At 34.4% G+C, this 27,961-nt stretch overlaps 1 protein-coding gene across 4 annotated transcripts; it reads left to right on the top strand.

Moving 5' to 3' along the window:
* Positions 1 to 1,879: 1,879 nt before the first annotated feature.
* Positions 1,880 to 27,670, top strand: LOC121382092 (cell cycle control protein 50A-like). Of its 4 annotated transcripts, none has more exons than XM_041511583.1 (9): positions 1,880 to 2,000; positions 6,015 to 6,148; positions 10,926 to 11,066; positions 12,648 to 12,867; positions 13,806 to 13,922; positions 15,192 to 15,419; positions 18,467 to 18,632; positions 20,563 to 20,621; positions 25,739 to 27,670. In XM_041511583.1, the coding sequence occupies exons 1-9, from the start codon at positions 1,937 to 1,939 to the stop codon at positions 25,750 to 25,752; spliced, it is 1,143 nt and encodes a 380-aa protein (XP_041367517.1). In that variant the 5' UTR covers positions 1,880 to 1,936; the 3' UTR covers positions 25,753 to 27,670. The 4 variants fall into 4 exon arrangements, with proteins under 4 accessions (XP_041367517.1, XP_041367519.1, XP_041367518.1 ...); XM_041511585.1 differs by lacking the exon at positions 20,563 to 20,621 and adding an exon at positions 22,308 to 22,361; XM_041511584.1 differs by lacking the exon at positions 20,563 to 20,621.
* Positions 27,671 to 27,961: the final 291 nt, after the last annotated feature.

Below are 27,961 nucleotides of genomic sequence, written 5' to 3' on the forward strand. Positions count from 1 at the left end.
GCATGATATATACATAAACTGTTGTGACAAGATAGGGTTTACAGAAGACAATAGTACAATAGCACAACTCTGCTCAGATTTGGACACAGCACGAACTACTCTGCTAACTAGACCCCCTGCCACTTAATAATATTTATTTTAATTTACCGAATATCGAAGATCAGACAAAACACAATAGAATCTGTTACACTACATGTACTTTATTAGAGTTGTAGTTTAGTTTTTTGATGTTAGCGATTAATATTTTATGTACTATGTTTTTGTTATACATATATGAACATGGAAATAAAGTTATTGTATTGTATTGTATTGGTATACAGGGGCGTAGGCTAGGGGGGGTTCGGACGAACGAACACACACACACACACACACACACACACACACACACCGCTGAAGCACATGGTCCGCTTTCAGAACTAAAACATACAGGTTTATACATATGGAGTTTCTGGTGGTGCAAAAACAAAATAGCAAAAGGTCCACTTGGTTCATATTCGAACACAAACACACACACACACACACACACACACTCAAGTCCAGATCACGCTACGCCCCTAGTATATTAATACAAATGATGGGATGATTTTCATTTAGTCTTTGGCCAAACTGAGTTCAGTCTGTGAATCCAAAGGGACTCTGCTATGTTGACTTTCTTTTTATCCTGATTGTTTAGCAATTGTTCTCAAATCTGGTTGTCGTGGGTCGTAGGTCGTTACCCAAGCTATACCCACCAGTGTATGGGTTTCTGTTTATACTGTAGAAGTGTTTTTCTAAACTGGGTTCGGGCTTTATCAAACATTTCTTTAATGACCTTGGCTTTATATACTGGTAGAATTTGCTAAGGTTTATCTTAGCCCATTCTGGGGGTTTTCTTTTGATTAGGGTATGTGGTCAAAACGGACCTAGGATAAAACTGCCCTGAACACGTTACAATTAAAAACGGCCATAGAAAAACAAGTCAAAACTGCCAAACAAATAAGTCTTCTGTTTGCATCAGCAAGTTTGAGTTTGTTGAGGCAAAAGAGCCGAGCTCCCAAAGGAATAAGATCTGTGTGTTGGGGTCGGGGGCATACTTCCCTGAAAATTTTGAAATAAAGCTGCACAGAGATGTGTTTTCATGGCAGTTTAGTGAAGTATATTGTACATGATAAATTAAAAAGGGACTCCAGAAGGCCGTGAAAATGAGAGGACCCCTAGCTGTGGCCGCCTGGGTCCGCCAGTGCATTCATTCATTCATTCATTCATTCGTGCATGCATTCATTCATTCATTCATTCATTATAAACATATTTAATATCGGTTTAATTACTTTACGCACATTTCGATGCTAACGGCGACAATACGGATGCATAAGCTTCTGGATCCAGAGGTGGAAAAATATATATTTTTTGGTACCGAGATGCACAAAGAAAGTAACTACTTTGTAAATAATTAGGTGAAGTATCAATGATTTTTTTAAATATATTTATTTATATATTATTTATTTATTTAGGACTATTTATTTAGGACTATTTATTTATTTATTTATCTATCTATTTATGTATATGTTTGACTCAGCAGAAGAATTAAAGGGTGGTCAAGAGTTAGGCTATATATAATTCAGAGATGATATATTTGTTTTAAATACAGAGCATATAAATTAATAGCAATGGGAAAACATTAGTTTATATTTTTTTTAAAACAACAAATTAAATGTGTCGTTTTGATTTAATTTTAAGGCAATTTCGAGTAGTTTTCCTCCGTGAATTTAATGGTAATTTCATTTTTATTTCCAGGCCCGTAGGAACGGTTACGATGTCTGGAGCACACATCTGCGCGTGCACACTCATATAAACAATAAATACAATATTACTTCACTGCCACCGTTCGAGTCCTATTGGTTATCGATCAGAGTTATCTCTCGTATTTTGTAGATGGCATTGTAAAATTGTTTTGACGATGGCGAATTCGGAAAGCAGTTCTCCATCAGAAGAAAAACCCACAACAAGTAAACGTCCAAAAGGTAATACTTAGTTTGAGCTTAGAGGCAAAACAGGTAGTCATTTATTTGTAAAACATATAATATATGGTTTCGGTGGTTCCATCATTTTATAAAAACATAACGGAAAATAATTGATGTTTCCGGAAGTTACTTGAGTCTCTCTTGACTCAAAACATAAATGTGTCCATTTTAGTTGAACATTTAAAGGGTAAAGTCCGCCCCGCTATTGCATTTTGCCGCCCTCCTTTCATGTGATCAGAACGGTCATTCTGTCTTTTGTTTCCACTAACTATTGTCTGATAAACATCTTTATCGTTTTTTGTATATCTTGAAATCTTTATTAAAATAATAATATTAAAACTTCAGTTCAGTTCAGCAAAACCTGAATGTCAGACGATATCATCTTCGGTTCAGTTAAAAGACGAGTTGCTTGTATTTCGTATAAACTTTTTTGTAGGCAAAATAAGGAGTATGTCTTTTCACAAAGTCTACCAAGACACAACAATATGGTAACCAAGCTCCCCCCCCCCCCCCCCCCCCCCGTTTTTAAAAAATTATATTTGGGGGTGGGGTTGTTTTTAAGGGTGTGGTGTCGCGTGACCTGCCCTCCTTTAATTTTCACTCAGCGAGAACACTGGGAACATAATATCAGCGAACTAACACAGAAATGTTTGATGTCTTACTAAATTTGGCACACTAAATTACTGTCTATTGTTATTATGTAAGAACTGAACAAACATGCACCACGACTAGTATGTCAAAGGCTATGGTATGCAGGGGTGCAGAAATGGAAAATATTTTACTAGCCCGCCGGACCAGAATCAACTAAAATTTACTAGCTCGCTAGAATTTCTACTAGGTTGCTAGCCTATAGAACACTATATTAATTATTATTGTTTAACAATATACAGTGTCCGAGATTAAACATTTTGGGCAGTATCCCAGTTGGATACTAACATTTCAAAATATGGTATCCCACCTAAGAATTTACTATCCCACTTAAATGGAATTCATAACTAACATAACAAACTTGGAAGACACTGTTCTCGTTCCCAGTCTATTGCTACGCCGCACTCGAAATTGCGGATTTAGTGAAATTTGCAATCAAACTGAATCAGCAAAAAGATTTGTTGCATCTATTTTTGAGTAATACCGACATAAATTAATATTTACCAGTAATCAGGGCCGTAGCTAGGATTTTTTGTTGGGGGGGGGGGGGGGGGCAGCGGAGTAGTTAATAGTCTAAAACTCCTTAAACAGTCAAGAAGAGAATTTTCTTTAAGTTTCTATAATGCTTTCCGGATTTTTTCTGCCCACCCCCACCCCACCCCCGCTAGCTACAGCCATGGTAATATATAAGTGTTTCTGAAATTACTAATGATAAACCTACCTGTATAAATTTTCTGCAGATGTGGAATCAATATCTCAAATAAAAACAAACAATAGTGGTTCCCAGTCTATTGCTATGCCGCTATTGCTCCAGTGTAGCATTAGAATGGGTAAGGAGTTGGGGGAGATATTGTTATGGCATAGGATTAGACTGAGTACAAGCTCGAAAATACTGTTACTTAACTTCAGCAGTAAATAACGACTTTCATCGTTTCAGCAAAAAAATAAAAATGCAAGATTAAAAAAACAACAACATCATATGGTATCCTGGTGGGATACTGGGTTATTGAAGTCTGGTATCCAAAATTGAATTCTGGTATCCCCGGGATATCGGGATGCCGTTAATCTCGAACACTGATATATAAATCAGGGCTAGCTCTGAGTGAGCAAAATATTTTGCCAAATTATCTTTAAAAATGCAAAACCCAGTTATTTTGCAACAAAATATCAATTATTACATGATTTTTTTCGCCACACATGTACACACACACAGTATCACACACACACACATATTAATAATAAAACATTATTAAGGACACTTGGTAAGTGATATGGCAAACAAACAAAATCAAACTCCAAACCTATTTTGAAATATTCCGGTCAAGACTAGGTTTTTCATATAGATTTACAAAATTCAAATGACATCCCGCAAGTATTTAACAGAAGAATTTATTCAAAACACATTGGTTTTTAGGTTTGTTTTTTTGGGGGTATTGTGTTTGTTTTTTAGGGGATTTTTAACATTTTAGAATATCAATTGCCGAAAATGGTTTTCGGGTGTAGCCATAGGTTCTGTTTTGTCACATTTGGTTCCGTTTCCCGGAATGTGTCGCTTGTGCTGTTCGGAACTCCGAAGTAGTTTATTGGCAGTACGATACATTTCGTTGTCATTCTGGAATGTTTGTTTGAATGGTTTGGAATTCTGGAGTTGTGGATTCAATCGATACAAGAACAATTAATAATAATAAAATAAATAAATAAAATTACAGTCGGTCACAGGGCTTGAAACGGCCTGTGGCCAGGTTGCCAAATAAGACCAATGTCATGTTTGGGAGACTTAAATATTTTTAAAATAATGGTGTTAGTCGCCCAAATAATATTATCTTCTTTAGAGCTAAACACATAAACCACTGTTAATATTTGTATTCCACATTAAAATCTTGCTCATGGTTCGCTTACCATAATTTGCCAACATGCATTATTATTTTTTGGGCCACCATATTTTTTGGTGAGCTTCGAACCATGGGTCAGAAAACCCCTAGATTGCCTGCCAGACTGGTAGATGCATTTTTTAACTTGTCCATCAGACTTTTTACTCACATTTGGCGAATGGGGCGAATACTTTCTGCACCCCTGGGTATGTTTTATTAGAACTGTCTGTGGGATGATGCATATAAGAAAATGTAGCAGGTTTCCTCTCTGAGACTATATATCAGAATTACTAAATGTTTGACATTCAATAGCCGATAATTAATAAATCTCTATGCTCTAGTGATGGCGTTAAACAAAACAAACTTTTAACTTTTTAGTAAGGCCAAACAAAATATATTTCTGGTCTCTGGTCAATGTGTTCGTCAGTTTGTAAAATATATTTTAAAATTTTAATTTTAATTTTTGCCGGGTTTTTCTTGCTATGACATAAAACCGCATTTGGAGCCAAAATATCATCGCACGTGAACTAGGATGTTCTTGGACCATTAGCTGTCTTTAATTTCATTGAGATCTGACCAAGGCAGATGAGGAGGACATAATAAACTAAATATACCCACCTTTTCTGTGCAATCCATGATTTTAAAAAAAGCTGCATCTCCGCATCAGTTCTTGAACTTTAGTCTAACCAGAGACCAACTTGGGTTTTTTTCCTGTTTTCAGTAGCAATTTTGCATTGGAATTTTTCCAGCGTTTTTAAAAAACTGAAACATGTACAAATTTATTGTTATTGGAAGAAAATGAAAGTGATGTTATTGGAATATTGATGTCATTCAAATTGAAAATTAGGTATATTATTACAATGCTTTACCACATTAAAATAAAAACTGGTCTTTTAACCTTTCCCATGTCAAAATGTTTTAACATGAGCAGACAATGCTGTGTATAGGTTGGTATGTTTTTATATTTCATAATTTTGGACACAATATTACGTATAAAAAGATGAAATAAATAAAAAGTACCTTCTGTCAAATATACAATATTTATAAAAAAAAATTACTGTTGGATAATATGTTATATTTATTGTGTACAAAGCTAAAACAAGGGTGCGAAGATTGACTCTTGTCGACCGTAGTAGCAAGGAATCTTTTAAGTTTTATATGCACCATCCCACAGACAGGGTAGTACATACCATGGCTTTTGATATACCAGTAATGGTGCACTGGCTGGAATGGGAAAGGGATCAATACTGTTAATTCGAAACAGTAAAGGGATAGACATCACAGTATGGTATGATACCAAACAAGTATAGCTTAATTTAAAATGGCAAAAATAGAAGACTTGTCCCTTCCCAGGAGAAAAGGAACAAGTTTGATAGATTAGGGCCAGTGTATGGCCTTGTTAAATTTGCTATTTTTTACCCTAGTACAGATGAATTGTTGGAGATCTGTTCCTGTTTCTGAGTGTCCCCGACCAAACTTGTTTTCTTTTCTTCAGATACCAAGTTTAAGCAACAGAAACTTCCAGCTTGGCAGCCAATTCTTACAGCTAACACAGTTTTGCCAGCTTTTTTTGCCATCGGTCTAGCATTTATTCCTCTTGGTATAGCCCTGCTGGTTACTTCAAATAATGTAAGTATAGGTATTTTTGTATTAATGAGTACAGGTATAGGGTTTGTTCCAGGAATTATTTTGTGAGTATGGATTTTTTTATTATTCAGTCCCGTTTTTTTATTATTCTTGTCCCTTCAATTTTGTGGAAAAGCATCACCTCAATTTTTAATGTTGTTGCCAGTGTTTGACAAATGTTTGAGAAAGTTACTAGCCCTCACAGAAGCTTGACTAGTGTCCTATGTAGTATAGTACATAGAAGCTATTTCATGTTTTTATCAAATGCAATTTTTGTGTCAACAAGTAGTGTGTGAAAACCAAATTTTTACAAATTGCAAAGCAATGTGAAAATATATTTTTTACTCATCATGAGTTGACATAAAAATCGTATTAGAAAAAACACTGATATGGTCTATTTATTACATATATATCTTTCCTAATTTTTGACAATTAAGGATTGTCTGTTATTTCTTTTACGTTCATCAGGGTATGAACAAAAACAAATCATCTGCAAAGCCGTTCTCACAAGTTTGCAGATGATTTATTTTGTTCATACCCAGATGAATGTAAAAGAAATAACAGACAATACTTATAATTAAATTAGAATCATACTTGCTAAGAATAACGCTAAAACTTCATACTTCATTTTGAATTATTTTTGGTCCATAAACAATAACGCTTAATAAGACCACTTCAGGCACTTGCCCATTTAAAATGATGTCAACAGATATGACGTTCCCTGACAACATAATTTTTACGTTCATCGAGAATTGAACAAACTCCCATTGCTACGTCTGGACCAATGTGATGACGTTATGTTGTAATGAATGTAACAGAAATTTAATTATTATCTTTTGCTTTTTGCAAATGTCTTTAACTTATCCTATCAAAAACACGTAACACCATGATATATTTGTTCCATTTGAACTTTTGCAGATAATTTTCTTGACCATGGACTTTTAAAAAAAATATATGAATAAAAATTGTCTTTATTTAATTATTAAATTATTTAATAATTATAGCATAAAAATGCTGTCCAGACATGCCTGACAAAGCGATCATCTAAAAAAAAAGAAGCAAAATTGGAAGTCAAACTTTAATTCACACTCAACTACAAGACATTGGGTCACCATTATTTAGCTTCGTACTCAATCAAGTTTAGACCGGCCTCGGTGGCGTTGTGGCAGGCCATCAGTCTACAGGTTGGTAGGTACTGGGTTCGGATCCCAGTCGAGGCATGGGATTTTTAATCCAAATACCGACTCCAAACCCTGAATGAGTGCTCCGCAAGGCTCAATGGGTAGGTGTAAACCACTTGCACCGACCAGTGATCCATAACTGGTTCAACAAAGGCTATCCTGCCTGTGGGAAGCGCAAATAACAGATGCCTTGCTGCTAATCGGAAGAGTAGCCCATGTAGTGGCGACAGCGGGTTTTCTCTCAAAATCTGTGTGGTCCTTAACCATATGTCTGATGCCATATAACCGTAAATAAAATGTGTTGAGTGCATTGTTAAATAAAACATTTCTTTCTTTCAATCAAGTTTAGATATTTCAGTGTAATTGCACTTCAGATCCATTTTTATAGACCTGTACACTTGTCTAAATTACATTCGTTTATTTTTTAAATATGATGAGATGCATTCATGGTAATCGTCACAAAAATATAAATATGACTTCAATATTTTCACTAAAATACAGTGAAAATGTGACTTTTCACTGAATATCACTTTTATGGTTTCTGTAGATCTATATACAAGTATTTCATTGCTCTGTATGTAATACAGATGAATATTTCCATTAATTAGCACAGGGCAAAAATTCACTAGCCGGGATCAAGGTCTAGTGGATGTGTCGAACCCTGGATGTTGCATACTTACTGATAAATAAATGATGCCTGTAGACTGAGTTTCATTGTTGCATGTCACCGACTCTTTCTATAATACATTTTTAAAGTATTATTAACCATTCTAAAAACAATGTCACTGTAATTTTGAAAGTACGGAGGCATAGGTATACCAAGAATTTTTACCCATTCTAAACTCGGACAAGGAACTGGGCCCCGTTCCACGAAGCGTTCTTAACCCTTGACGCAGTCTGGTCAACTTCCAAGAGCACTTGTAATAATTGTTAGCATTGTTTCTTTTTGACCGGCCTCGGTGGCGTCGTGGTTAGGCCATCGGTCTACAGGCTGGTAGGTACTGGGTTCGGATCCCAGTCTAGGCATGGGATTTTTAATCCAGATACCGACTCCAAACCCTGAGTGAGTGCTCCGCAAGGCTCAATGGGTAGGTGTAAACCACTTGCACCGACCAGTGATCCATAACTGGTTCAACAAAGGCCATGGTTTGTGCTATCCTGCCTGTGGGAAGCACAAATAAAAGATCCCTTGCTGCCTGTCGTAAAAAGAGTAGCCTATGTGGCGACAGCGGGTTTCCTCTCAAAATCTGTGTGGTCCTTAACCATATGTCTGACGCCATATAACCGTAAATAAAATGTGTTGAGTGCGTCGTTAAATAAAACATTTCTTTCTTTCTTTTTACCTGCCTCAACCTCCAATACCGCTTTGTATTTCGTCTCAATGTCTTTTACTGTCAATTTTCGCTTTACAAAATTACACCTCTACTTTCTTTCTCCAATCTGGCTATCCCCCCTAATTGACGGGCCCTTCGCCAGATTGCTTGGATGTCAAGAAAGCAGAATTATTTACAACCGATCTGGCTATCCCCCTGATCTGGCTACCAGGCCCTGTATTATTTACAAAAGCTAAAGAATTTGCTAAGATGTTTGACTGAAAACTTTAAAGCTTCTACGGAGTAGTTAGATAAATTTAAAGAAAGGAATGGGATAACATTTTAAAAAGTGTGTGGGGAGAAAAAGTCTGTAGAGACACAATCAACTGAAATGTTAGAATGGCATGAGAGATTACAGCTGTTTCTCAGTAAATATAATGCCGATGACATTTACAACGCCGATGAAACAGGGATATTTTATCGCCTTTTGCCAGACAAAACACTTGAATTTAAAGATGTAAATTGTCATGGGGGAAAAAAGAGCAAAGAACGGCTTACCGCCCTCGTTACTGCAAACATGTCTGGCAGCGACAAACTGCCATTGCTTATCATAGGGAAGTCTGTAAAACCACGTTGTTTTAAAAATATCAAAACATTGCCAACTAAATACTAAGCCAATGAAAAGGCCTGGATGACATCAGATATTTTTACTGACTGGGTAAAAAATATAGACAAACAAATGTCCCACAAAAAGAGAAGCATAGCCCTTGTAGTGGATAATTGTCCTGCCCATCCTAAAATAGTGGGTCTAAAATCAATTGAACTTGTGTTTTTACCACCAAACACTACATCAAAAACACAACCTATGGACCAGGGAACCATCCAAAATTTGAAAGTCTTCTATAGAAAAAGTGTCCTTCTAAGATACATATCGGCTGTTGATGCGAAAAGTGAGTTAACACTAAATATCTTAGATGCCCTGAATCTCATGCAGCAGGTCTGGTGCAATATGACATCCACGACAATAAAAAAACCTGTTTCTGCCATGCTGGGTTTGACATTCCAAACATGGAATCAGCAGAACGGGACGATGACAATGACGACATTGACCCCGATGACGTCCTCCCCTCTCTACATTGGTGCAACGTGGGCTGACACCTGACACCATGCTACGCTACATCAATCTTGATATGGCATACCCATCTTCACAGAAATGACCGATGTTGACATAGTAGATGAAATTAAAACTGCCAAACGCACAACAAACAACGACGATGACAACAACGTTGATGATGAAGATGAGTCTACAGGAAACAGACACTGCACTAGCGAACAGGCTATGGAAGCATCCGTTAATCTTAGGTGCTACCTGCAGGACCGTTAACATTATTGAGTTTGTGCAAGATTACTGACACAGTAATGAAAGACGACTTTTTAAGCAGGTGTGCCAAACAATCTTTAATTGCAGAATTTTTTGGATAGTGCTACCTCAAGAACTTCACAGAGATTGTATATGATTGTTAATGTGCAACTTTTATTGTCAACCTTGTGTTTGTTTTTTCTGTCATTAAATACATGTATATGCCCAAGCATATATATTTTAAATTCATCTGGGTTATCATTTTGTTTTGTTATTCACTTACTTTTACAATATATGCAAACAAAATTTATCACAGGCAGTGAAGCGCACGCTTCTTACAATATCAAACGAAATCATCCAGTTGTAATGCAGTTTAATTATATATTAATTTCGAAAACTCGAACTCCCTGAAACTCGGACTATTTCCTCATCCCCTTGAAGATTGAGTGATCGAAGTTTGACTGTGTTATATACATATATACACAACATGTATATATATATATATACAAAACTGCTCGTAGAGTTTCAAATTCTTTATTTCTTGATATTGTTTTGACCCTACACATATGATACACAGTTATAAATGGATCACCAACTAGAATGAACACATTAATAAAACAATTATGAAATACAGAGCTTATGAGAATAAACTAAGGAAGAAAATGTTTTCAAATTTATGACATGCTACACTATCTGCATGAATATCGCTGTTTTCTCATTAGCAGCATTTTTACTTCGAAAAATTAAATATTAGTTATAACTTTTACTAGTTTATTACATGAATTCATGCTTTCCAAGCATTTCTGGATATCCCCATGGTTTCCCATTATGTAAAGTTGCTGGAATATAAATTTGTGGCCTTTAGTAGAATTTTATAAAAATGAGGCCTGTCATGTATCGGCAATAATTGTTGTTGTTATTTTCAGATAAAGGAGTATGTTATTGACTACACACAGTGCAATAACACCAACAGACCTGATGAGACATGTGCCGAATTCTTTGCAAACAGCAGCAATGTTGGTCAGTCATGCACATGTATTAGAGATTTCCAACTGCAGGATTTTGATGTAAGTTTTTTTGTTTTTTGGGTGGTTTTTTTGTAAATTATCATTTTAAAACCATATTTTATGTTAGAATATAAAATGGTAAATTATGATCATTATTCATTTCGAAATTCTTTCAAGACTGTCTAACTAAAATTTACGTTTTACACATTAATATTATATATTTACATTTTATTCTAAGCATTGTATTTTGTTGCACCTTTTTGTTTTTTACCATTTAAGTTCTATGATAATACTGGAATATTTTTCTATTATTTATTGTGTTAAAGGAAGGGACAATTAAGGCATTTGGCCTGGTATGCATATTCAACGATATATAACGTACATTATTGCTTAATATCAACAAGTATAATTGTATAGTTAATTAATAAAACGGTTAAATGTGACAGCTATTATATATAATGGGCGTAGCCATTTTGTACCCCCAGTGAATACGCCCTCTGGCGAGCTCATGGTTACGTAATACTTAATGTGTTACATCAAGAATTAGTCTTAGAACCGAAGAAACAAAACATACCTGATTTTTGCGAATGCATCGCAATGTTCTGTAATAATAGCCATCCCAGTAAGCCAGCAACAATTATATATTATTTTTCAATACAAAATAAACCACCATTGTCAAAGTGTTGAAATAACTGTCTAATGTTTTGTACATAAATTAATCCATGTACTGAAATAATAATCGGAGTGTTTTCTTGGTTAATTGGTCTTTTCTTTCCGTGGCCTGTACCTGTGGTTCCTGATTGGCAGGTGTATATTTAGATGGTCCCCAGACACTGTGTCTAGATAAACTAAAAAGACATGCCTCCTTTATTAAGATCACAGAGTATTGTGTGGTAACCGCACGGATACCGCTCCAATCGTAATGGGCATTATCAGCCGTCCTTCTTTATTACTGTAAGTCATTCTGTAAAACAATTGATTAAATAGACTTTCCCATCTAAAATCACAAAACTAACCAATTACGTCGTCCCAAAGAAAAGAAAAGTATCACTTGGGTATCGTGAGTGGTCGTTTTTGCTCGAACGTACCCTACCAATAGGCCTAATAATATGCCTTTTTTCTTTGGATTTTTAAAAAAAGAAAAATAATATAACTCCATTTCGTTCTATTGATGCAAATTGAAATATATTTAGTTAAATAGTTTATTATACTATCAAATCATTTATGTTGTTTTACAAGTCAGGTTGATGAAAGCGAAGCGCCTTGTCATAAATTACAGTGTTTGTTTACACTGTGCATAGAGTAGATGGACAGAACTGACATCACTTTGCCGTAAGCTATACCACCGGTTGTCACAAAAACGAAACAAAATGGCTGCCCACAGTTAGCAGGGATAATCATGTTTTTTTATTAACTCTAAAATTATGTGTTTCTCATTTGTTAAAGTGTCAGTATGTGTTGGTGGTCCGGGTATGGATCTTTCCAACACATACGGCTCTTGTTTGAGTTGACCCTACCTTTAACCATTAGTCTTGTGTGTTGTGTCGCATTTTGGTAATGAATCTATTTATTGCATATTTCTGTCTTCCGGAAAGAGCGTACATGTATGTTACTTAAGGTTTTGGTATTGCTATTTTTCAGGGGACAGTCTACATGTACTATGGCCTGACTAATTTTTACCAGAACCATCGGCGGTATGTACGCTCTCGTGATGACAACCAGCTGAATGGCGACAACATCAGTCCCTCTAGTCTGAATTCTGACTGTGTACCATACAAGACGTTCACTAATGAGACCGGAAACAGTTCCAAAACCTTTGGTTATGCACCTTGTGGTGCCATTGCAAACAGTTTATTCAATGGTAAAATATACTATACATTCGTTTCCAGTTTCATCATAGCTATATTTTTGGTGTAATAATTTGTCCATTTGTTCCTTCATTCTGTCCACCATTTATTTATTTATTTATTTATTTTAACAAAAACAGTTCAGAGGTACTGTAGTATCTCATAGTTGCATAGTGGCAGTTTCCAGCAAAAAATATTGTATAACTTTTTTTTTTAAATGTAAGCATTAGTATATTCACTTTGAAACCCATCAACTATTGGCCTTAAACCATCCCAAATCTGAAGTTGATGTAGACATTATATACGTATTGTTCCTCCCCATGCTGCTGACATCTTCCAAAGCCTGTATGTCAGATTTGTATGGCTTTTAGTTCGAAATGTTTAAATTCATGTTGACCCTCATGCAATAAAGACACTTTGACATGCTAATCACATCAAATAGTGAATAGTAAATAAGTTAGAACATTGCATAGCAGTCTAAACCACTGAAAGAATTGACTTCAAGCTTTAGCATTTCAAGACCTTATGCTAAGTTGTTGTATATGAGTACTACTGGATCAAAAAAAAAATTATTATGGTGAAAGGTGGGTTTATGTGTTGTTTGAACAATTGCTTAATCATATATTGTAGTTAAAGTTATAAAGTTACTCAGGGAGAAATCTGTAGATAAATTTCCAGTTGGTAAAGAAAATTAAGGAACCGGGAAATCAGGATTGGAAAATCTGCAAATTTGTTCTCTGATTGGCATTATAATACAGTGCCATAATTGCATAAAATGTCAATTGGGAGATTTGTTTTCTGTTTCTATTTATATTTTGTTAAAAGAGCAATGTATGAGGTAATTTTTGGCAGCAGATGCATTTTTTTTACAGTTACATGTATGTAATATAAACATAACATACCCTGTATTTGTAATTACATGTGAGTTGACAGATATCTTTTTGAATTTCAGACTCATTTGTATTGATATATAAAGGAACGACATCAGCGCCTGATAACACCACAGTTAACTTAATTAGCACTGGAATTGCCTGGGCCTCGGACAAGAATGTAAAGTTCAACAATCCACGTGAGTTAAAGCATCAGCAAATATTTCGCAGTTTGCTTTAGTTCACAGAAAATGTCCATTTGAAATGTATGTTTTTCTCTTCTTTTTTAAAATTCTTAATATTTTAGTTCTTTGCTGATTTCTGTCTCTCTTGTTCTTCTGTGTTTGATTTTTAGTACATTATGCTTTCCAACATAAATAAGACCCACAAAATGCTATAACAGTGCTAAAATGTCACCAAAAACCCCAATGAAAACAGTTTTGACTGATCTGTTGTGTACATGTAGTTCCATTTTGAGGATGCATCATGTTATATCCCATTCCAGCCTGTCAATTTTTGCTACAGGTCATAAAAAAGCTTAAACGGTCATGAAATTTTGAGTGGAGTCGCAGAAAGTTAAGGAAAAGAAAACTTGGTTGATAAGTAATTGGGCTCTGAGCTTCACGAATGGTATAATTAAAGTCATGATTTGTCCTGACCATGTTTCAAAGAAGTGTGGTGGGGGGAGATCTGTCAGACTCACTGCTATAAAAGAAGACATGAGAGTGAATGTCATCTCCAGTGCTCACCCTGTCAAATTAGCCAATTCCTGATTTTCATACAAAGTGGCTACAAAATTTAGTATTTGGCTAATGAAATTTTCTTTAAATTGGCCACTTTTCAATAATTTTCCAGGTAATACTTTACATACATGTATGTGAAAATTGACTAAACCAAACTTCTTTCCTTCCAGTGTGAGCCCTAATTATCTAACAATATATACCAAGGATTTTTGTGAAATATTTTTGAACACAAAATAACCACTTAGAAGATAACCATATGGAGTTTTTAAATTTGCGTGTGTTATTGTCTATTTGATGCCGCAAATGTCATTTTTGACTGAAGGTGTTGGCCTGGGGTCAAAAATGAAACATTTGCGGGCATCAAATAGACAGTAACACACGCAAATCTAAAAACTCAGTATGGTTATGTCCTTTGTAAACTGAATGGTTTTTCTACGGAACTAACTGTATATTTTGTATTTCTTGAAAAAAATACCTGGCTGCAATTTAACTGTAGACCCTTGAATTGTCAACTTCGCTTGTTCCAATTGCTAATGACATCATTTTCTAATGACGTCATTAACCTTCCAGGTGTTATTGTCTATTTGATCCCGGAAAAAAAAATGTAATTAACAATACAGAACACACTCGCCATCAGTTTACAATGATAAACAAATAAGCAAAAGGGTCGTTATCGAAAATAACATTTTGTTTTTTGTTATTATTGTTTTTTTAATCATATTTAAGCGGATTCTTTGAAGTCCATGTATATTAAACCTCCCAACTGGAAAACATCTGTGTGGGACCTAGACCCAACAGACCCCAGCAACAACGGCTATAAGAATGAGGACCTCATAGTTTGGATGAGAACTGCTGCACTGCCGACATTCCGTAAACTGCATCGACGCATTGATCACAGTGGCAAGTTCAAGGACGGTTTGCCAGCGGGACAGTACTCGGTCTTAATAACCTACCGTAAGTAATCTATCATACTTATTAAGACTATCCTGGCATGGCTGCCATGTTTCCAACTGACCTAGCTTTTTTAAACTATTAAAGGGACATTCCTGAGTTTGCTGCAATTTTAAAGATGTTATCAGAGACCTTTGAACGATTGTAATTACATATCAAATATATTTTTCTGCATAAAATATTAATGGCTGTATATTAAACGTGTTTCTGATCATTCTAATATTTGTACTAGGTTAAATTTCATTTTATTTCCTAAAGTATATTTTTTCGTACGTACAAAATTATTTGAAAACAAAATCCAGTTTGGGCTTCTTACAAATATTAAGTCGACCAGAAACACATTGAATATACAGACACTGATATCCTAAACAAGAAACAGTATTTAACATGTAAGTTTAATCGTAGAAATTTTTTATTAGTCGGAAACATCTTACAATGCAGCAAATTCAGGAATGTCCCCATAAAATGAACTATTAAATACTGTAAATCATAAAATAATGTGTCAGGGCAGGTACACACTGAAATTATTATTTTTACCAATGTGTCTGGTAAATGCAACTTAAAAGTATATACTGCAAACAATAAATACCGAGTTGTTTTCAGTATTTAATGTTCATGTTGATTACACAAAAGAAGTTAGCATTTGTTTAGACAGCCAAACAAGCCATCCATGTTCATTTAGTTGGTAGTAGTTTTCTTATGTAGAGTACAGCAAAAACGACAAAGTGTGGAGCAAGGATAGTAAATCTAGCTATTGTCCGAACCAAATTGTTAACAACTACGAAAAATTACTCTCCTACATTTAATTGCTGTTAGATTTCCTCCAAAGTTTGTCCACACAGAAATCTTGAAAAAACCATTACAATGACACAGATTCCACATACCAGATGATAACTATGTCACCTATATTGACTTCGCTGAGACTGCATAGGGCAAAAAGCATGTAATTTTGTGCCTGCTGCCATTTTGACTTTTTTTTTAATACTGTAAACCGTGAAAAAAATGCTTGCGTATAAATTTTGCGTCGTTCGCGTCCAACCTTATGTCGTGAAATTAATACGCACGCACTATTTTCCAGTTTGAAGTGTGCTTAAAGTAATTTGTTTTGTTTTGAAATATTTTATTGAGAATAAAAATCACAAAAGGATTCACTCAACAGGCACAGCCTATACACGAGGTGTCCTTGATGCGGACTAATCGTTAATTGTTTTATGTAACTTCAATCGATGGTGACTAATCGTTTATAGTTTTATCTATCAAAGGGTGTTAACAGTTAACAACTGAAGCTGTGAGTTGTGATTCTAATACTATTATACAGGTGAGGTGGGTAGGGCCTAATCCCCTCTATAGACTCTGTACCAGGCACAATTGCTTGATGTAGGATGACAGAATATTGATTTACAGACAGTAACTTTATAACAATTACAGTGAGCTGTCTTTATCCACTTTTTTATTTTTTTGAACTGTCAATGGTCGTTCGCGAAATTTACATGTCACGAACATGCGCTAAGGTATACATTTGCGAAAAAAACACGTCGCAATATTAATACGGTTTACAGTATTCTTCAAGAGGGGTGAAAGGATAGGACTTAATCTGACGTCATAATATTATTTTTATTTTTTTAAATATATATATATATATTTTTTTAATGATACCACTAGAGATCATTGATTTCATATTAATTGTGTCACATACTTTGGAGGCTTTCACCCCTCTTGAAGAGTATTCTATAAACAAGCAACATGGCAGACGGCAGAAAACTGCATGTATTTTTTCCTATGCAATCTCAGCAAAGACGATATCGGCGACATTTAGCAGTCTCGTGTGTGGAATCTGTATATTTCTAGTGGGTTTTTTTGCGATTTGAGTCTGGAAAAACTTTATAGGAAATCTAATGGCAATTAAAGGTAGGAGAGTAATTCTTTGTAGTGTCAACAACAACAACTTATGTTCATTTCATTTGTCCAAAATGCATTTGTTTCGCTTTATAAAATTTTCAATGGTGATAATGTTTACAAGTACGTCCAAACAAGCAGAAAGAGGTAGCGTATTAATATGTAAATAGCTGTTGGGGAATACTTTTCGAAACATTCATTTAATGTTTGTTTTAGTGCTGCAAATGGATTTCATTAGCCAAACCTAATTCTCGTTCTATGCAATCTATGCAAATTGAATTAGAATGGGTAATTTGAGACATTATGAAGGTGGTCACTAAAGACAGGTAACCTTTTGAACAAATTTGACTGTTCTCATATTGCAATATCTAGTCAGGCAGTAAAACGTGACAGTGCCATAATAAGTATATGTGGGCCGGGTATAACTCAGCAGGAGAGTGCTCGCTTGAGGTACTTGCAACGTAGGATCAAACAATTTCACTGGACCCATTAGCTGATTGGTTTTTTTTTGCCCGTCCCAACCAGTGCACCATGTCTGGTATATTAAAGCCTGGGTATGTCCTGTCTTGTCTGTGGGAAAGTGCATACAAAAGATTCCTTGCTGCTAATAGAAAATTGACTATGTAACCAAATATTTAACATTCAGTATCTAATGATTAATAAACCGGCCTCGGTGGCCACGTGATTAGGCCATCGGTCTACAGGCTGGTAGGTACTGGGTTCGGATCCCAGTCGAGGCATGGGATTTTAAATCCAGATATCCTGCCTGTGGGAAGCGCAAATAAAAGATCCCTTGCTGCTAACCGGAAAGAGTAGCCCATGTAGTGGCGACAGCGGGTTTCCTCTCAAAATATGTGTGGTCCTTAACCATATGTCTGACGCCATATAACCATAAATAAAATGTGTTGAGTGCGTTGTTAAATAAAACATTTCTTTCTTTCTTTCTTTCTAATGATTAATAAATCAATGTGCTCTAATGGGTGTCATTAAACAAAAAACTAAAATGTAGCATGTTTCCTCTGAAACAATGAGTAAAAGAATTAACAAATGTTTGACTTCCACTAGCTGACAGTTAATAAACCAGTGTGCTCTAGTGGTGTCATTAAACAAAAACAAACTTCTAACTGTAATAAGAGAGATGTTATTGCTTGCAGAATACCCAGTAACGGACTTTTCCGGCACGAAGAAGATCATTCTGTCGACGACGTCGTGGCTGGGTGGAAAGAACCCATTCCTTGGAATAGCGTACTTGGTGGTCGGCAGTCTGTGCATCGTCCTGGGCATCATCTTCCTCATCATTCATCTCAAGTGTGGAAGGAAGTAAGTTATACGTAACTGGGGGAGGACTTTTTTTTAAATCGGTTTCACTCCTAGCTTTTACTCCTACATTGACATGCAGTCATTAGTGTCTCTTTCAGAGAATTTATGATTTTAATTTTGGGGAAATTTTATCAGTTTTTGACAGTCAACTATATAGTATAGTGAAGCGATTTTGTACTAAATTTGTAACTATTGTGATGGAAATAGGTGTAGTGCCATCGTGAAATTCAAATTGTGCACTGTTGGTCCAATTTCAAATTAGGTTTTTTGGGGGGGGTTGCTTTATGAGGAAGGGGAGAGGGTGTACCAAAAGTGAATACAGTTTGTACACTCATGAAAATGTTGTTTATGGCCTCTAAACGATGAGATAGAAACATAATTTACCTGAAATTTCATTATATTATTGACAGGCAGACAATTAGTTAATCATCTCATATTTGGAAACTTGCATAATTAGTTTGGAAGTTCACCTTAAATAACTATTATTTCATAAAAATAGATTTATAAGTGACGTATCCCACACTATATTATTGTTATTATTATTTTTATTATTTTTATCTCATTTATAGGTCAGGCATAATCACCTTGATTACTTAGCATATAAGTATTACAGGTACATCAAGGTTAGGTAGATGTTATAACACACATGAGCATATATTACAGTAGACTAACTGACTCGGAACTGTCAACTTTTTCTCTTTTTTTTCTAGTAAATCTAATATGCCCATGTCAAAAGAATGTGGGTTTTTCATTTGTACTAACATGGATTTAATTTCTAGATAAAATGTTTTTGTAGAATACACTTACAACAGCTCTTGAAATTTCCTTTAGGTTTAATACTCTCTTTTTTCTTCTTTTTTGTGTGTTGTTGTTGTTCAAAACATATTATCAGGGATGAGGAGGTGGTTATGATTTACCAGTATTACTAATATTATTACAAGAATTAGTGCTGACTAAGCAGGCATTGAAATTCATTTGTTCTATTCAGCCCTTGGAATTCATAAAATTGCTTCAGCAAAAACAAATGCTGTTGACTAAAGTTGTTTGCTTTAGCTAAAATACACTCTGCTTTGACACTTGTATTTTAAATGCCTATACTAGTATATTATACATGTTAGGCAGCAAAAAAAAAGAAAAGAAAAAAGCTGTCAATAATCAATATTAATTCAGTTTTTACATTGATTTTGCTGAACAATGACATGAATTGTGATGTGATATTCTTCTTCCTTGTTTTTGGCATAAAATATCTTTCACACGGTATACTGGATTAGATCTGAAATATTTCAGCTTCTGTGTTTTAAATGAATACCACATTCCTGAATACTGTTTGTATGACACAGATGTCACCCGTCTACTTTTCACCATTATTATAGTCTAATGTTATTTAGTATTTACGTAACTATTAATTATAGGCTTTATATTCTGTAAATCATAAAATATTAGCGATCTTCAAATTTAGCAAAATCCAGATAAGTGACATATTAGCGACTTAGAACTTTAGCAAAGTTGTCATATCAAAAACTAAAAAATGCATAAGCATAAGTTGTAGGATCAGCTGAAATAATGTTTTCGACGAATCTTGATGTTAAACAGCATACAGACAACTTAAATGTAGTTGAAAATCAATAGCATGTAACCATTGTTGCGAGTTCAGTTAATCACAGACAAAACAATCGCTCAGAAGTTTTTCGGGACAGTCTGTTGTATATCTCTTTAAATTTAGCATCATAAAATATTAGCATCTTGTGTGACCTTGCTAAATTCGCTAACATTTCCTGATTTGCAGTATCACTATCACTGTATACTGCTTATATGAGTGTGCTTATGGTACTTGGTTTCTTTTTACTATTCTTATCATTAGTTAATACTCATTGCTTGCTTTCCCTAGTGTATTACCTATCTTATACTTTTATTATTTGCTGATTTTAAGGATGGATCTCCTAGAGTATGGCCTGGTCACAACTGATAACATCCATTACCAGTTTAAAAGTGTAGTGTTTTTTTCATTTCTCAGTTATTTGTTCATTAAATTTAATGTTGCATGTGTTCAGGGGTTTTGTTTGTTTTTTGGGGTGCGTGCGTGCGTAATGTTTTAACAATACCACAGAGTTTTTGAGCTTGTCCGCCCCAGGGTTCGGCCTCTGAGAGGCCAGGGGCCCAACCCAGTGCAGATTTTTTTTTGGGGGGGGGGGTGTTGGTTTTTTGTTCTACCATACCAGCATTTATTGAGACATTTTACTGTTATTTTGGTTTATTTAAGATCGTTTAATGTTATTTTGTTTCCAATTCTTTTTTTACATTGAATTTTGAAACATTTCTTTTTAAATTCTTTGCTGTTTGAAATAAGATGGGGATGCTGAGGTATCCCAAGTTTAAACTGGATCAAAAACATTATTAGCAATTAGGTTCATTTTGTCAAAATATCAGAAGCCAAATCAAAGTTCCAGTTAGCCAAACACATAGCATGACTATTGATCTGCAGTTAGCACACATTTTTCGAAGTAGCTTTTTGGTGAATTAATAATGAAAGACAACACATGTATACAATAAATCCTTGAAGAGAGGCCTGCTTTGAATAGAAGCCTGTCTTGATTTAAGGCCGGGTCTCAGAGTGTCACAAAATAAATAAGAAGCCTGCCTTGAATAGAAGCCTGCCTAGTTCTGCTATTCTAGCTTTGTCAGATTAAAGACCGTGTTATATTCGTCACTTCTGTTGCATGACGTCACATTTTAACTACATGACGAGAACAGCAGGACAGGAAAACAATTTTGAAAAAAATAGAAGGCTGTCTTGAATAGAGGCTGGGTCTCAGAAGTATAGGCTTATATTCAAGGATTTACGGTACATTGCCAAATTCAACTTTAATTTTCATTTGGCTTGATTGAGTGATGCTCTTGATGAAAATGCATGCCTGGTTATGTCCTGTACACGTTCAGTGGGGCACAAGGTCTGGTCAAGAAACAGCCATGGTAGGAAGTTTGTGTTTTTTAAGATTTCATTCCATTCTTATTCATATATGTATTGGATGCATATTGCTTACTTATTTTTATATTGATAGCTTTGTAACTGCAGTTCTTGCGATTATTAACAAACATGCTAATGCAAAAATTTGGATTTTTTGTTTGTTCTTGCTTTAAGGTGATATTCTTTTTTGGGGGGAGGGTGTTGTTTTTTGAGAAATCCATTTTAACCTTTCAATTCTTTTTATAAGAACATCTTTAAAAAAATATAAAAACCAACATGCATGTCTGGCTCATTTATTCATCCCATCTAAACATCTTTCTATTTCACTACCTGCATTAATATGTGGAATAGACAATGTAAATGTAGTAATAAAACTTATACATTTACCAGCACAGCACATTATTATGAGTCATGAGGCTGGGACATTAAAACAATTTGAGAGGTTAGGACATAATTTGTATTATATCCTATTACTAAATGTACATCCAAGCTAAATAGTGTCGGTGTGTTCTTCATTTTGGTAGCTCAAACCTGAACAAATTGAACAGTAAAAGTAGGTCTCAGTAACCAGTAGGTTACTCTTAAATGGACATAAAAACACTTTATTTCTGTGAATGAACCTACTTAATTTTTCTGATATATTATTTGCATGTGATTGTATGCATGTAATCATTAACTCATAGGATACTGTTATTTATTTAATTAAGCAGAAGGCTTCAACTCTACATAGATATGACAGAATTGAACTAACAGTATTAATGTCTGTGAGTGATTTTTTAAAAGCATCTATCAGTGGCGATTGGGTTCTTTGCCTCGGAGTCTTTGGTATGGTTGTGCAGTTCTTTTTCGGCAATTGGAACACTCTTTTTAAGTTTGGCAGTACTTCTGGGTACATATGAACCTTATTACATAAGCAGCTGTAATGTACCAAAAAATTTCATTTGTTACCCCTCTGCCTATCGTTCTTATTATCTTAATATAAAAAACTTTCCATGAATTAAGTTTGTGAAGTATTATAAATTCCACAGCAGTTAATAAATTTGGTACCACACGTGTAAAACTTGATTATTTATTGGTTATCAGAATACATCACTATCAATTATTTTTGTTATGTCATTTTTTTTTTCTAAGGGTTTGTTATTCTAATGTATAGATCTTTCTTTGTGGGCCCTCATCACTGATTGTGAAATGAACCTGTCCAAACAGAAGCACATGCATGATGTCATTAAAAATATATTATTATTATTAATTACCTATAATGATAAATCCGACTAAAATGCTATTAAAATTAGAGATTCCAAAGTGATGTTTCTGCATTACCACTATCCCGGTGTCACCTACATATTGCACATTGTTAAAGTATGCAACAGCTTTAATTATGTGTAAATCGCCTCACTGTATCATGGTTCTGCTCTTTCCTGTTGAATGATTTGGAGCCAATGTTTGGTAAGCATCTACATGTAAATAGCATATAAAAGGCAAATTATGTGTCAATATTTTAATCAGGGGTGCACAAATTGGTTGTTCGTGCGCCCGGGACAACCAAAATATGTAGCAGGCAACCATTCTTTGTCAAACAGTTGCCCGACGGGCAACCAAGAAAATCATAAAACATAAAATGAAAAACAAAACTTCACGACACACGGTCACAGGCAATTCAAAAGTATTGGCGTTGATAACTTGACTATATATATATAAATATCTACCCTAACGCTGCCATCCACTCAGCGTCCATCATACATGATTTTGGCAGGAGGCGTTTGGAAAAGTCAAATGCCAGATATTTCATCCCCAAACTAGCTGGATGCTACCAATTCTCGCTACAAAATATTTCCTATTCACCGTAAAAACCTTGTTGACGCATCCCAATACTGACGACTTGTGTTTACATTCATAAAACCTTTATGAAATATGTGGGCAACCAAGATATGATGTTGGGCAACTAAACTTCAGCTACTGGTTGCCCACCAACCATCACAATTTGTGCACCCCTGTTTAATGACTGTATTGATGAAATATCACGGTGATGCAGGATTAAATTGAGTCGAGTCAGATCTACCTGTATGGACAGTAGCCATAAGTTGCCCAGTGTGATTTGATTTCATTCCGATTCGATCTTCTTAATACCAGATACCAGCTGCTCAGGGTTTATTTTGTCTTTTTGTCGGCTTCCCACATGTCCTTTCATCTGCTTCCTCTAGGTGGTAACAGATGGCTTTTCAGATTCTCATTATGTAGACTCACCATTGCATGTATAGAATTACTGTGATACTTTACAAGTTCCATTACATTCCATTCTCATGTATTTCCGCATCATCACTTCTTAACCTAAAGTTAAAAGAAATGTAGTTAGATTATCAACAGTTTAAATTAACTCTAGACCCCCTTACACATGTGGTGTCAAATATTGTTGGCATATAATTGTTTTAATAAGTCCTTAATAGCTTCACCAATTTAAGTATGACTTTAAAAAAAAAAAAACACATTCAAAATGGGAGTAATACATTTGCATGTCCTAGCATTTGCATATTGTTTTATGGCTCGAAATTGAGAGAGGAAAGGCAGCAAATGTCACTCAAAATGTACAGTATGCATTTTGAAAATCAGCTTCATAAGCAGCATTGTCTTTTTTCATCGTTTTTGACAGTATTTCATATATATTGAGAATATATGTTTTTATTCATGTTTGTCTCAAGTTTTCCACGTTGCTGTTAAAATTTTACAGTGCTAATCTGTTTTTGAGATTAATTTCTAGAACTGCTCAGTTTCTAACCTTAGCTTCCAATTCTGCATAATGAATTTTGAGCCTGATGTTTGATATAAAATAAATCAGAGATGAAAAGGTTTTAGCACAAGCCAAAAACTGTTGTCCTTGATCTTAAAAAGTTCCCAATAACTTTTTTAAGAATGCCACAAAGTGTTCGAGATTTTTTGTCTGTTGTCATTTTCATCTCTGATAAATGCTGCCATTCTATGCTTCAGATATTGAAATAACAGCCCTTGAAATAAACTGCAGTCAGCGTGACCTATTAGTAGACTATGTGACATTGCTTAGTTGAGAAATTGTAACCGATATGTGACCTGACCTATCGTTCTCGACTTATTTCGAGGGCTGCAGTAGTGGACTAGATATATCTTATACATTTTGTAGTGTAGTCATCTATGTCTGTTTACACAGCTTCATAGTAGTGATTCTTTTTCTTGGTCTACTTCTACAGTCTTGACATTAGTAAAAGTGATACCATTTAATTGGCTTCGTGTAAATATAGAATAACTGTATACTATCTGTTGTGGAAAGAACTATGAACTTAACAAGCATTACAAAATAAAGGAAATATCCTAGAGAATTCATTATTGCTTTCTTTCTGCATTCCGCACAGAAGAGATGTATATTAACTATGGTATTCCAATTTTATATTCACTCTATTGTAAAATCCATCCTAGCAAACAAATTGCACTATGATATATACTCTTACTTTACAAATACTGAAGCCATAAATGATTTAACATATTGGGATGTGTAATATGTGTATTTATTAATCATAGTAGTAATGATTTAGTTTGTTGTGTATGTGCATGCATATAGCTGCATGTATGCAATGTCACGTGCATGAAGGAGAACTAATTTATTACACATACTGTGAATATTATTAGTTTATAATTTCGGTTAAGATGTAATAATTATCAGTATTTTATTTACTACTTAAAGAGACGATCCTGAGTTTGCTTACATTGTAACATGTTTACCATTTGATGAATAAAAGTACATACTGTATATTGTTTAGAATAATACTGTCTGTATAAATAGGTGTTTGTTGTCATCCTGATGTTTATAGTAGGTCAAACCAAATTTTACCTTCAAATAATTCCATAAGTACGAAAAAATATACCCTGTATGTTACGAATTAATATAAAAAGTGCTGCAAACACATTGGATATGCAGATACTGGTATTCTAAACAAGAAAATATATTTAATATGTAATTGTATTCCCCAAAAAGACTTTGTTAGTCAGAAACATCTTACGATAGCTGCATACTCAAGATAGTCCCTTTAATTATACTAGCATTCCCATTTGCGTTCCAGATTATTATATTAATGATAATTTTGTTCTAAACAATTTTCTTTCATCTTCATTGCAGGCAGAGCGACATGACTAACATCACCAATCGAGATGTCTTCTAAACGATTGCTACAATATGATGACTTATGATGGCTAAGGAATCTTTTAAACCATTGCTAGAGTGTGATGCATGTAACAACTGTTTCAGAAATATCTTAAACCATTGCCAGAGTACTGAGACTTGAAACAACTGATGAATTTTGATTCCCAATGTTTACATATATTATATATAAGATAAACAAAATACAAAGAAGACATTCTTGTTCATTCCATGGACTATCTCGAAATTGTGCCATTTTATTAATTTATTATTGGACAGTAGGAGTATTTTATAACGAAACAAACGTCTATGTCCATGTTCGCTTCAAAGTTCAAACCCAATCCAGGCAGTCGGTCCAATTCAGAATTTAAAAATAAAAAATTGTGTGTATTTTTTTAACTGCTGGAGTTGGCACAGGCCATTATTGTAGAGATGGAGATCAAGAGAATGTTACTGGTGAGGTTGTCCCTCATATTTTCAGATATGAGGTCTGGTTTTGGTGCATTTTAATGGTATCCATGGGGGCTCAAATTTATTATATCCAGACAAGATAAAATGTATTCAGTTTTTCAGGCCTCAGTGATCATACTTCATAGGCAAAGTCTTTTCCATTTATTTTGCATTCATATTAATTCTTTTAAATATTTCTCTGAAAACATTTTTTTTTAAATAAAAGATGTTTTATTACTGCTACTGCTACTGCTACTGCTACTGCCATCCACCTCTCTACTTCAGAAGACACTACTTAAAAAAATTTAAGTGTCTAGACTTACATCGCAAAACTGAAATCTTCTCTTAAAAAAGTAAAATAAAAATAATATATATTTGGTATTAAATATGTTTTTGTGATATGCAGTCTAACCTTTAACAGTTAATGACTTCAAGATGCATTTTTATTTGCAAAGTATCTTTGCACTTTCAATTTTTAAAATGTTTGTCCTATAAATATCTGGTGCAACAACTCCACATTTACTGTTGTACATTTATTTGCTTCACAGCACAGGGCGCTTTCTTCTCTCTGTGTTGGTGTGTGTGGATGATGATTAGTTAAAATTTCAAGTGCTGACAACCAAAACAGGTTATATCTGCTCGTTACGATATTAACAGTAGTCTACTATTGTGCATTTTTTTCTTGTTTTAAATGTAATTATTTTTGCGGAAACATATAAGTAATAAGAGGGGATGGAAAGCTATATTATAATTTAAAAAGTTAAAGTTTGTTTTGTTTAACAACACCACCAGAGAACATTGATCTATTAATAATTGGCTACTGGATGTCAAACTATTTTAATTTAAATAAGCCAATAAAATAGGAATTAAAATAAGTGAAGAATGGTTGTTAGGTCACAAAAGTCGAAAACGGTCCTTAGTTTTCAACATTTTATTTTTTTAAACATTGAAAGTTCCATGAAATTGGACATAACAAGTTATGACCGTCAGCCACTCAAAATGAGCTGATCATTTGTGCAATATCATTTGTGCCAACATCATATTTCTGTCTGATTATAATCGTTTTAGATCTTGAATGTTGCTGGAAACTCACTACTACTATGTTACTACATTTGTCAAAGTTAAAGGGACTATCCTGCATTTGCAGTTAAGATGTTGCCAACTAATGGATGCTGTTTAATCACTTCAATTACATATTAAATATATTTTTTCTACACAACATATTAATGGCTGTATATTAAATGTGTTTTGTACTAGGTCAAACTTCATTTTGTTTCCTAGTTCATATTTTTCCTTACATATGAAATTATTGGGATACCAACTCCAGTTTGGTCTACTTATAAATATGAATACAGTCAGAAATATATATTTAATAATTATGTAATTTTAGTCGTTAAAAGCTTTTATTACATACCTATTCAATCTTACTATAGCGATAAAGACATTTTCAAACTGTGTGATAAATTTATCTTGTATCACACAATAATTGTGTGCAATCTGGACCGGAACTTTTAAATGGGGAATTCCCTTTTTATTTTTACTGCAGTTAGCGCCTTTTAGTTACTGATAATATGATTTACAAATTATGTCACAACGTATTTGAAACATTACACAAGACTGCCGCAGAGTACGATTCTTAATGTTAAGTAAATCCATGAAAGGAGTATTAATCGTAGATTTAGGAAAGAGTTGTGACGACGTTAAATTAAAAAAGTTTTTTGTAATAACATAAAAGAAGGTATGTAATAAATA

This window comes from Gigantopelta aegis, chromosome 9 (assembly GCF_016097555.1).
Source record: "Gigantopelta aegis isolate Gae_Host chromosome 9, Gae_host_genome, whole genome shotgun sequence".
NCBI classification, from domain to species: domain Eukaryota; kingdom Metazoa; phylum Mollusca; class Gastropoda; order Neomphalida; family Peltospiridae; genus Gigantopelta; species Gigantopelta aegis.